The 12,006-nt window shown below is 41.2% G+C and overlaps 1 protein-coding gene across 2 annotated transcripts in view; it reads left to right on the top strand.

Moving 5' to 3' along the window:
* The window catches only part of pdzrn4 (PDZ domain containing ring finger 4), a 37,984-nt gene extending 26,863 nt beyond the window's left edge, over window positions 1–11,121 (top strand). For both annotated transcript variants that reach the window (XM_086202477.1, XM_086202476.1), the window contains 6 exons: window positions 2,563–2,661; window positions 4,944–5,006; window positions 7,701–7,802; window positions 7,971–8,087; window positions 8,373–9,434; window positions 9,529–11,121. In XM_086202477.1, the coding sequence (XP_086058603.1) occupies window positions 2,563–2,661; window positions 4,944–5,006; window positions 7,701–7,802; window positions 7,971–8,087; window positions 8,373–9,434; window positions 9,529–10,101 (2,016 nt within the window). In that variant the 3' untranslated portion in view covers window positions 10,102–11,121. The remainder of the gene's footprint in view (window positions 1–2,562; window positions 2,662–4,943; window positions 5,007–7,700; window positions 7,803–7,970; window positions 8,088–8,372; window positions 9,435–9,528) is intronic.
* The last annotated feature ends 885 nt before the right edge of the window (window positions 11,122–12,006 follow it).

Below are 12,006 nucleotides of genomic sequence, written 5' to 3'. Positions count from 1 at the left end.
AGAAAACTTATTGAAATGCAGTACATTGCAGTATCTATGGGAGGTGAGTGAGTAGTGAAAACCGAGAGGATGTCATCATCGTCCTTATCTGCAATGTGGAAACAATGAGCCAGTGATCATTAGGCACGGCAGTCACTTCTTTTGAATGGAACAGTTAAGTGCATAATAGACAGAAATGTTACCAACAGATGTTTAATGTGGCTCTAAAAGACAGTTTGCCACCTATAGTCAGTATGTCTTTATTGCCCATAAACTGTGGTAACATGTGGTAAATGTGATCTCTCCCATTTGAAATTTGTTACCACATAATGTAAATTAAGATGATATATCCCACTTATACTCATAACACATTCCGAGCCAGATGAAATGAGTTTTGACGTCACTGCTGTGCTGAAATTTAAACTCCGCAGTGGCGCAAAATTACGATCCAATCATCTCTAATCGAAAACTCTTTACAGTTTCAGCCCCCATAGCTGCACGCGCCTGGAATCTATTCAGTCCTGGGTTTCACACACCACGAAAGCTGACTCCAGTAATCCACTCAAAGACAGCGTACAACCCAATGTGCTCTGACATTAATGCATTAGTGCTGTCTGATCCGACTGCATGCAGCTGTTATCTCAGTGTCAGGGTTAGTATAAATCAGCCCGAGTATTAAACTGGTGAGAAGTGAGTTGTCAAACCTAGGGTTCGCCTGGTGCTACAATATTAGAAACTCAAAGCTTTGAAGGGCAGGGGCTAGCTTGCACAGGGGGTTAAATGCCACAGAAATTAATTACTTCCCTTGTCAATCTGCGCAATCCTGGTTTCCCATGACAGACAAAAAAGGGGGCTTAATTCTTACCCTCCCCACCCTCATCCCTATTTTACCCCACATCCTTTTTGTCACAACTTCACAGCGCTGAAATGAATTTGGCAGCATGGGGTAATAATAAAGATTACCCCCGCAGTTATCTTTATGTGATTACCTTCGTACACAGCAGAGATCAAAGAGAGCCAGTAGCAAGTCAGGCTAAATATAGAGGAATTTCCTGTGGGAAGTTACCAGCGAGTAAAATATCACCACCATATAGCCATTAAAGACTTGCTCTGTAGGTTGGCATGTTGGGAGTTTCATTTCATTGATGTACAAAACCTTTTTTCAATGCAATATTTTCTTTCGATGCCACAAATGGGGGGGTGGGGGTGGGGGGGGTGTTGTGTTTTGTTATTGTGCTTTGACTGCAACTCCATGTCTCATTCTAGGTTTCTTATTCCGAAAGATTGGTTCACAGGAGATTTTATTCGGGTCAAAATAAAATGCAGTATTTCCTCTGTTGTTTTTTTTTTTTATTTTACCGATTTTCTGTCTGCGGTACAGCCTTGGACAAACATGAAGGAGCTGATTTGTTTTTTCCAAAACATAATTCCACAAGATTCAACAGCCAGCAGCAAAAAAATACGACGCTGATCTAAAAACCCCACCCAAGCTAATGCCTCACGTATAAAGGATCGTCTTATGGATTAGAAGAAGTAAGAAACGAGAGCTTGTTTTAAGTCTGAAGTGAAAGACACACCTGAGACACTCTACAGCAGGGCAATTAAAGGGAGCTGGAAAATCAACACGTTGATAGGACGGTCCAGAAGAACAGTGACATCAAACCCATTTCCGGCCCCAGCGGGCAGCTGTTTTCAGTGTTCAAAAAAAAAAGCTCTAATTAAGCAACTGTGCTCCTCCTGCGAAGAACAAAACACCACACATCATTGTTAGCAGCTAGCTGGTGAAAAACAATAGAAGCGACAAGAAATGAACACAGAAGTAAAACAGGGAAATTGGACGGTGGGGCTATTTAAAGCTATTTCTCTAACATGAATTAAAAGCTGCCGCATTGAAAAAAAGCTGTGATAAATGTGTTCAAAAGCAAATGAGCCAGGCAAGAAAGAAAATGTAGTTCAAGATATCTGCAAAAAAAACCAAATAATTGCAAAAGAAAAATGTCTTCCCACAAGGATGGTGCTGCTTGAACCATCTGGTTTATTTACCTTTTGAATATCTATGCCAGGACAGAGAAAATTTCAGAATAGAAGGGAAAGACTAAATATTTGGCCGTGTTTTACTTTGGTAGAGGCTTGAGAATGACAATAATGTCCGTACATAGAAAATAGAAAGAGGCTTATATCTGGGAGGGTTCCTTGATAGTTTGTATCATTAAAGTGTTCCATTAGTTGTGAGTAGGGACAAATAAAATACTGTCAAAGTAACAGAAATTTAAAGCACACAAATCAAATTAACTATTGCCAACACTGGCATTAATTTTACTTCTTTGTAAGGCAAAGAACTACATGTCTGAAGTAAATAAAGTACGATGATGATATTCCAAAACTGTAAAAATAAAGTTGACTGATATTTACATTTTTGACACACACTGAAAACACATGTAAGCGTTTGAAAAAAATAAATACATAAAAAGGCCGATGAATCATTTATTTACCACAACAGACGATGAGCCAAGAAGAGACTTGTTCAGTAAGTCATTGGAAACATTACTGGTTGTATCAAATATTTTTGTGTGTGTTTAACAGGAAGTGGAGCTGTGTCGGCAGAACAGTCAGGAGAAACTTGGCTTAACGCTGTGCTACAGGACAGATGATGAAGAGGACACCGCCATTTATGTAAGCCAGGTATGGGCAGCTGTTTCTTTTACACTTTAGTTAAACAAAATAGTGCTGTTAATCAACTGTTTACATTTTACAGTTTGATGACAATTGCCTCTACCTCTCACTCGTTCACAGAACAAACACATTATGTAGTGTAAAATTAAATCATATGCATTGGAGAAGCAGTGGAGTATAAACACTGCTCCCTGATGAGGTCTGAGAGGAAGCGCCCTGTTTGTTAAACCAATTTCATGATCAGTTACCTCCGGAGTTATTAAAAGATGACATGAAACCTCATTCGAATCTTTAGATACTAAAACCGAGAGCACATGAAACTGCATTATGGAGGAAAACGGGAGAGGGAAAAAAAGAAAAAAAAGCTCACCAATTTGAGTATCAACTATCAATTGAGAATGAGGTACGCATGGCCAAAGAGGAAGTCAGGTTTGAAATGTGATTCGCATCCTGCCATTCCCATTACTCCTCCTTTAACATGTTTTAATGAGAGGTTTTAATTAGCTCCATGCGACCTTCTCCTTCCCTCCACAGTTTGTGGAATTACACATTCTTGAATATACTGTGCCCCCTATGAATACCAAACACAGAAAAAAAAGAGGGAGAGTATAGCAGAGTCTTTTTAAAATACACATTTGTCACTCAGAAGAATAAAATAAAAAAAGACCAACTCCTTCTTGCGCAACTGTAGGTAAGAGAAAATTAAAGCAAATCATCGCACTTAGTAAAACACACCTCAATGAAAAATGGAATAAGGAGACCTTTAAACACTGCAAAATGAATCAGAAAAATATAGAATCTGGTTCTAAGTGCTGTTTCTTTTCCATCAAGAACAGAGCTATGAGAATATAAAAAGCGTAATTATACAAATTTGATACATTTGGTTCCTTTATGACATTCTTTGAATCTAAAACTCTGCCAGTATTCCTCTTGTTTTCCACCTGTTCTTTTTGAACCACGCAAAGAATCTATGTCTCAATGCAAAAGCACAAACAATTCAGGCACCTGCTGAACCTCAACAGCTTGAGAAACCCAGACTTAACACATCTATATTTATATCGCTGATAAAAGAATGAAAATGCAAATTCGCCTCATTAAAATGTATGTATGGATAATATCGGTGCGACTTCGGGAAGTGCGTTCTCTGTTTCCCTCAAAGGTTGTTGTTTTTTTCCCACATGTAACTATGTCTCCTGATTCTCAGTGTAACAACACCAAAGTTCATGAAATGATTGTTGCGCAGCTTGTAATTTATATGCATATTTATCCACTGGGATGCATTTCAAAAAATGTGATACAACCTTTTATTAAACTAAAATAGAATCATATCTGCACCATCAAGCAACATATTCTCGAAAGCTGTGCAACTCGCACGTCACATTTTGACAGGTACTTCGAATGTAAACCTCCTCAAATCAATCCGAGACTCACATTCATTCGACTTTGCAGCGAGAGATGCGAGTTCTAGTCGTGTTTCTGACTTTAGCTGCTCATTTGCAACAGCTAGCAGGCAAGCAGGACTTCTGCTCTTCAAATGATTTACAACAGCTTTGTACACGTCTGTTTTAAAAAGTCCATCCATCCATCCTTATCCTGTTAAGGGTCGTGGGGGGGCTAGAGCCTATCCAGAGACATGGGGTTCACCCTGGACGGGTCGCCAGTCCATCACAGGGCCAACACATAAAGACAGACAACCATTCACACTCACAGTCACACCTACAGTCAATTTAGAGTATCAATCAGCCTCTTCCCCTCTTGATGTCTTTGGACTGTGGGAGGAAGCTGGAGTGCCAGAGAGAACCCACGCAGGAACAGGGAGAACATGGAGACTCACACAGAAAGATCCCGTGCTGGAGCCGGGACTCGAACCCTGAACCTTCTTGGTGTGAGGCGACAGTGCTGACCACTGCACCACCGTGACGCCCCATGTTTTAGAAAGGATTAACACGTAACAAACAAAATTGGTTTGAACTTTGTGAGGTAGTGAATGATGTAACAAGATCACATGATAGATAGATAGATAGATAGATGACAGACAGACAGACAGACAGATCATCCAATTGCCTGACAAGTGTCAATTGAAATTGTCTGTTCTCCTGTGAAACAAACCACCTAATGTCTCAGGTAGTTATGGTTCTAACTCATCATAGAGCTTGTAAATAACACACTGTATTAATTAGACAGGATGAGAGACAGAGTATGATTGTGAGTGGTACTATTTCTTGTTTGTGAGAGTAGGGAGATACGTACTTCCTAGTTTTCCTCAATGATTCTTACGTATTTTTGTGCAGGTTGAACCAAACAGCATAGCGGCCAGAGATGGACGCATCAAGGAAGGAGATCGTATTCTACAGGTGAGGTAGATTCTCTTAGGAGGCCATTATAATTTGAAAGGTCTGCTTTGTAAACAGGATGTTAAATTTTCAATGAGCCTTATTTCCTCTTGTTATTCCAGTGAGGGACACAGGTCTGTGTATATATATATATATATATATATATATAAAATGGCAGACTTGTTGGAGACTGTTAAACTGCTGATGTCCCCAGACTGAGCAAGCATATGTATATTTAATTACCACATTTTACCAGGGAAATTAAAGTCCTCAGTCACAATTACACAAGGCACTACATCATCTCAAACACTGCTCTCTGTCTCCGTCTGCTCTGTTTCTAATTATGTTGGAGATTGCCAGAGATTGAGGATCGCTGTTTAGCTGATTGAGGATTGCTTACAATCTACAAAGCAGAAAACTATCAGTGAATGGAGGTTACTAAGTACTGCATGGTAAATTGCGCTGACGACTAACAGACCTTTATGTATCCAAACAACATGTTCTAGTTGTTGTTGTTTTTTTAATTGTTTTTTATATCCGGTCTATATTTTTCAATGCGATGGTGCCGATGGAACAGGATTTAGAATTGTCGCACCATGTTGAGCTGCCATGCTGGAATTGTCTCTTTTGTTTTGCTACATCCAGTGTTTCATCCACTCTAGCAGTTGTGTGTATTTTACTTTTACCTGCTGTATCTATTGTGTAATCTGCAGATATTGTTAATTGTGAGAAGATTTTGTTGTGCAGCAAAATGCAGCAGCGTTTCACTTGACCAACAGAAACAGACAACAGACTTGCAAACCATACACGTAACAAAGACGATGAGCTGAGAGCTGCATCTATTATCATCTCTCCATCAACCATTGTCTAATTCTCTTCCTAAATTAAATTAATAACACCGTAGCTGAACTAGACTAAGAATACAGATGGCAAAAAACAGATCTGACTCCATATACAGTACATATGTTCAAGTGGATGGTGTTACCACTGTTTGTTGGCTTGATAATTTGCAGCTCATGTACACGTCCATTTTTAAACTGAACATGCAACAGTAATGACTCATATTTTTTGAACTGCTCAACCGTAGAAGAAGTCACACCATTCACAAGGATAAAAAAAAAAACAACTCAGAAGAACCAGGTCAGAATCATCTGTCTACTGATTTGAGTGCAGTAGGGCTGACGAATTTCTCCAGTTCGTGTCGCCTCAAGTTCCCCAGACCAAAAGCCTAAGGGATTTTTTTTTTTTTACATTGGATCTTGGATTATTGCAGAAAATGCACTCTGTAGCTGACAAAAAAAAAAAATGTCTGAAACTTGCACATTTTGCCAAGCAAAATAATCCTCACAGTTTAACATCACTTCTATTATTTCTGAAGTCTAAATGGAATTGTTATAAGTCCAAGGTTGATATGAGGCCAGAGACAAATTACACCACAGACGCAGACTAAATATTATTTTGAAATTTGAAGGAAGCACTTTTTTAGGACAGATTGATGTTTTGAAATTTGCGAGTGAGGGATTTCCTGATGCATTAAAAAAAAAAAATCTTAAACTAGTTCAAACAATAACAACAAAAAGCACCAACTTTGAGACAGGGGAAAAGATTTTCAAGTATAGTAACTAACATGTATTTTTGGGGCTAATTCCTGCACCACTCTGTAAAGATTTGTGGAATTGGGGCCCGTTCATTGCATTCAACTACACTCCCATTGTTTTTGTATGGTAATAATGAAACACACGCTTAATGATTCCATTAATTTCCAACAAATTAAGAATTTTCAGTGATCAAGTAGAGGAAAGAACAAAACTGCAAAATAATTGAAGAGGTATCTGCTTAAAATTGGTGTATGTCACCCGTGTCAAGTTGGTGTCATCCCATATTTAGATAGACAAGATCCAACCATCCATCCTTCCATTTTCTATACCGCTTATCTATTAAGGGTCGGAGGGGGGGAGCCTTGAGCCTATCCCAGATGACTTTGGACGAGAGGCGGGGTACACCCTGGTCAGATCACCAGTAGACAGACCTGATAAACAATAGTAGTATGAATTACTTGTCATGTTAATGTTAAAAGACATACAAGGAAACCATTGCGCTCTGGTATAATTTACTCCGTAACATGCTTCCAGTCTGGATGAACAAGCATGTGCCAACCTTACTCTACCATATTTATTGTGTAACAATTTGAGTATATCCATTCTCTCGCTGTAGCGTTTCTGTCTCCAAGTACTGTGAATGATTGTAAGGAGCAAGGTCTGCTGTACTCCTGGCCTTATTATCTCCCTCTGACAGCCCCATTACTCTAGTGAGGAAAAGATGAACGCCACCTGTCAAAGAACAGTTAATTGTGTGTCTGGATGTGTGGTGAGAGCAGACTCTCATGAGGTCGGACGTTGCACATGCAATTGACTCCCCTCGTCGAGCATGTGTTCCACGGCTGCCTTTCCTACAGAACCTTGGAGAGAGAGAGAGAGAGAGAGAGAGAGAGAGAGTGATGGTTGAAAAGTGCAGAGAAAAACAGGAGAGCAAACAGATGGAGAGATCTGAGAGGAATGTGAAAATGAGTGTAATGGGGAGAGAAAGGTGTCTGTACACAAGATGTACTTTCCAAAAAAAAATCCCTTGCCCAGTCTCATGTGGTCATCTCTTTAGTTTTTTCAATCTATGCAAACTTTGATTTTCTAAACATTTGTTCTTGCTTTTCATTGATAGATAAATGGATTTGAAGTGCAAGACAGAGAGAAGGCGGTTGCCTTGCTGTCGTGTGAAGATACAAGGAGCATCATACTGCTGGTGACGAGGCCAGAAACCCAGGTAAACACACCAACTCAGCCTGCCTTATCTTGACAACCTGTCAAATAACAGCTGCCTGCTAAGTGCCTTTCCTTTCAACCATCAGCGGGATTGTCTGGAGTTTCTACACACAAACACACAAGTTCACATACAAGGAGACAGGTTTCTGACGAGATGTTGTGATTTCAGATGGAGGAGGAAGTATGGCTTGATGATGAGCAACAAGAGCTCGAGGAGGAACTGAAGATGGAGATCCTGGAGGAGAGGAGGAAGCAGATGGAACATAACTTTAACAGGGGAGAGGAGGTGAGTGTGAGTAAACTAAGGGAATGAAATCTAAAGGAGAGACAAAGATCCGCTAATCAAGGCAGCGAGATGAAGGACAGACAGGTAGTATGTTAGGAAATAGAGACTAGAGATAAGAAGCTGGCAGAACAAAGGGAAGTATAAAAGAGAATGTGAACATGACACCACAATGTAAGCTTACCACTATTATTCAACTCAATGCAAAAGCAAACACATAAAGCCCCAGCAAGGGAATGAAACTGACCATGTGAAGGACTGACTGTGCTTTTGCTCCTCATATACCAGCATCAAGCCGAAGAGGAGGTAACAACTGACACAGCTACTTTTTCCTCCAACAATCAAGACAAAGACAGCGGGATAGGACGCAGTACAGACAGTCCAGAACACCAATCCCTGCTGGCCAGACTTCACAGGAGGAGTCCAGCCCATTGCCTGAGGGAACAGTGGCGAGCAGAGCACCCACACAACAGACGAGGGGCTAGGATGCCACAGGACACCCCGAGTCAAAGAATACTTTCCAAAAACCAAGGGCATGAAGGTGTTGTGGGTATTCGCAATGGTGGAGCCGGGATGTTGGGTTTAGAGAATCACTTCCAGCAACTTCTGGAGCTGAAGTGTCAAATCCGGAATGGAGGTGAATGTGGTGTGTACTCTATTCGACACAGTATAGAGTGCAGTCTCACAGAGCAGGGAGGAGGAGATGGAGATGATGTTGATGATGTAGGTGGAGGGGTGGAGCAGGAACTGAGGATGTTAAATGAAGAGCTACGAAGCATTGAGCTTGAGTGCCAGAGCATCATGCAGGCCCATCAGCTCCGCCAAAGCCACCAGATGGATCCCTCACAGCCCCTGCCATGCTCACCAGATCGGAGGCCCAAGGATGGACACAAAAGGCATGGCAGGCTGGCCGACATTCATGAACACCCAGAGAGAACAGACAGCGATAAGGTCCGAGAGAAGGACAGTTCTAGTGCCTACAACACAGCGGAGAGTGCACGGTCAACACCGCTAGGTATGGAGAGATCTCCTGACCACTCCCTGCAGAGACACATCAGCATCACCAACCAGAAAAACCTCAGAATTGCCTCATCTGCTCCCTCCAGCCCCATCCCTATCCCCAAGCCACCTGGAGCACCTAGCTGCAGTAGACCAGCAGACCAAGGCACTGTCTTTTCTAGCAGTCCAGACCAGAGTAACCCCTCTCGATCTGAGTCAGACCCCGCCCTGCCTGCAGATGATGAGAGGTGTGAGAAAAAGGGGAGGACCAGAGAATCAAGAAGAGAGCGGCCCTACGGCTCATACCAAACAAGTCCCTATCAAGGCCAGGCAGGATCCAGGCAACTACAGGTCAGCATAAGTAAGAAACAACCTATCTTAAACCACCGTCAAAGTCTGTGTTAACAATGTTGTGTGTGTGTGTGTGTGTGTGTGCGTGTTACAGAGCTACATGCAGCTGCTACAACAGCACTCATCGCTGGAGTATTCCCAGAGCCAGCTGAGTCTGCTCAGTCTCTGTCGAGACCCTCTGCATCGTAATGGACGCCCTGGGGAACCCCGTCTAGAATGGAAGGTCAAAGTCCGTGCTGACGGCACACGCTATGTGGCTCGGAGGCCTGCCCGTGACCGTATCCTCAGGGAGCGAGCCATAAGAATCAGAGAGGAGAGGAGTGGAGGCATGACCACTGACGATGATGCTATGAGCGAGATGAAGATGGGCCGTTACTGGAGCAAAGAGGAGAGAAAGCAACACTTGGCCCGGGCCAGGGAGCAAAGGAAGAGGAGAGAGTTCATGCAGAAGAGCCGCCTTGAATGTCTCAAGGAAGGGCCAGCTAGTGGAGCTGAAGGCAGGAAGGAGATCAATATCTTGGAGCTTAGTCACAAAAAGATGATGAAGAAGCGTAACAAAAAGATTCTGGACAACTGGATGACGATCCAAGAGTTGATGAGCCACGGAGCCAGAGTACCGGAGGGCTCCAAAGTACATAACGCCTTCCTTTCTGTCACAACTGTCTAGCGGCTGTGGTCAGAACATTTTTAATTTCACATCAGGCAGCCTGTTTCCAGGAACTTCTACTTTATTTAAGTCACTTTGTGAAATTCAATTTAAAAATGTCACTTCTGAGGACTTGTAGCATTCCCTCTCTTTTTTCAGTATTTTGCAACTATTGTAACGAGACCGCGACAATTCAAAATAGGACTTTTTACTGTGTTTAAAACTGGCTTTTGGTAGAGCGTTGGATTCTTATCGCAGACGCGTTTGGTAGCATGTTGGTTCAGACAGATTCATTAAAAAAGAAGTAAGTAACCAACCCCTTATATACTGTGTATTGCGTCTCCATACTCTCTCGTTTCATTGCATATGAAGCTACTTCACTTGCCTCGTTGAAGGTGGCGTTTTTATATAATGGGGGAAATACAGTATTTTTCACAATTTGTAATCTCAGTAACTTTTTGTAAGGACTTTTTTTACACTGAATGTCAATGTACTGTAAACATATTATTGTAATTTATTATTTATGTTTGTACCACCAAGGTCTAAGACACTATTTGATTGTACTGTTTTATAGGCCGCACTATATGGCACAACAACACAGGCAGAGTAAGAAACTGCATTCTGTGGAGGGAAACACATCCTCCATTTCATAAAATGCTCTCTTTCTATCTTTCAGATAATATCACTCCACTAAGAGTTGTCTGGAAAACTCAACAGCACTGAAATTACCAATATGCCTTCTCAACAGCTCATATTATTCATGAGCTGGGAAGGTTTTACAGTTTTACCTCAATCCACAGTAAATACTCATCCATCAAGTGTTCAAATGTTTGGCTAATACACTGACTCCGAGGATCCCTTAAGTCAACCCATAAAACCATGAAATCATATGTGTGTGAATTATTTTAATGTTAAATAGATTCATATTTATATTGTTTACTGTTATTTCTATTTATTGTGCATTTGTAGCGGGGATCTGATACATGTTTCCAATTATGTGGCTACCCTCTCAAGCATTTTAAGGTGTCAATAAAATGTATCATATTTGCAGCCTGTCAAATCAAAACTGCTTTTCACTGTAATGTTCATTGAAGAGGCCTTCAGTTCAGTATTTGTTGGTGATATTTGTTAAAAAAAACAACAACAACAACAACATCAAAACAATAGTAATAAAAAAGATTGAAGATGTTTCTCCTCATCGGTACTTTCATCATAAGTGCATTCACTCATAATGTTTTTTGGAAAACCTGTTCTGAAGAAAATGAGTGTTGATGGAACAAGGGGAGTATAAATTGGGAGCAGGACCTGGCTTACTGCCTTTAAACAGTGTTCCAGTGTTGAGGGGGTCATGCAAAAAGGATGTAGGAGGAGCCTTCCCTCCCCTATAGGTTAGCCTATGGGTTGGGTATTGATCGTCAACAGTGACGCTAGGGTTTAGTGTCGATATTTGACATGGATCAGAAATCAAACATGGACATGTCAAAACTAGGGTTGGGTACTGAACTTCAACACCAGCAATTCCATAGTGGGGTATCAAAATTCAACACTCGTGAAATTAGGATTGCAAAAAAATTGAACATCAGAAGCACTAGGGTTGGATATTGCAAATCAATACTATTAACACAAGAGGGTTAGAAAATGACATTCAGCACTCGCGATGCTGTTGTCGGTATCAAACTTCAGCAGTCGCAATACTACAATTGGTATCAAAATTTGGCAGTAAGGTGGTCATCAAACTTGAAAAACTAGGGTTGGGTACTGAACTTTGACAGTAGTGACACGAGGGTGTTATAATGAAATTTAACACTGGCCAAATCGCCTCAGTACCGTAGAGTATCAAAAGATGCCTTTTCATTCAATACATAAGACTAAAGAGTTAAACATTTGCAGCGTCAGAAATTTTCCTTTGGTTCAAGTGGATTGGAA

Source organism: Aulostomus chinensis, chromosome 4 (genome assembly GCF_037954235.1).
Source record: "Aulostomus chinensis isolate RoL2024-O1b breed Wild chromosome 4, RoL_Achi_v1.0, whole genome shotgun sequence".
Taxonomy (NCBI): Eukaryota; Metazoa; Chordata; class Actinopteri; order Syngnathiformes; family Aulostomidae; genus Aulostomus; species Aulostomus chinensis.
Note: the sequence above shows the minus strand (reverse complement) of the source record. Positions and strands in the feature narration are given on the sequence as shown.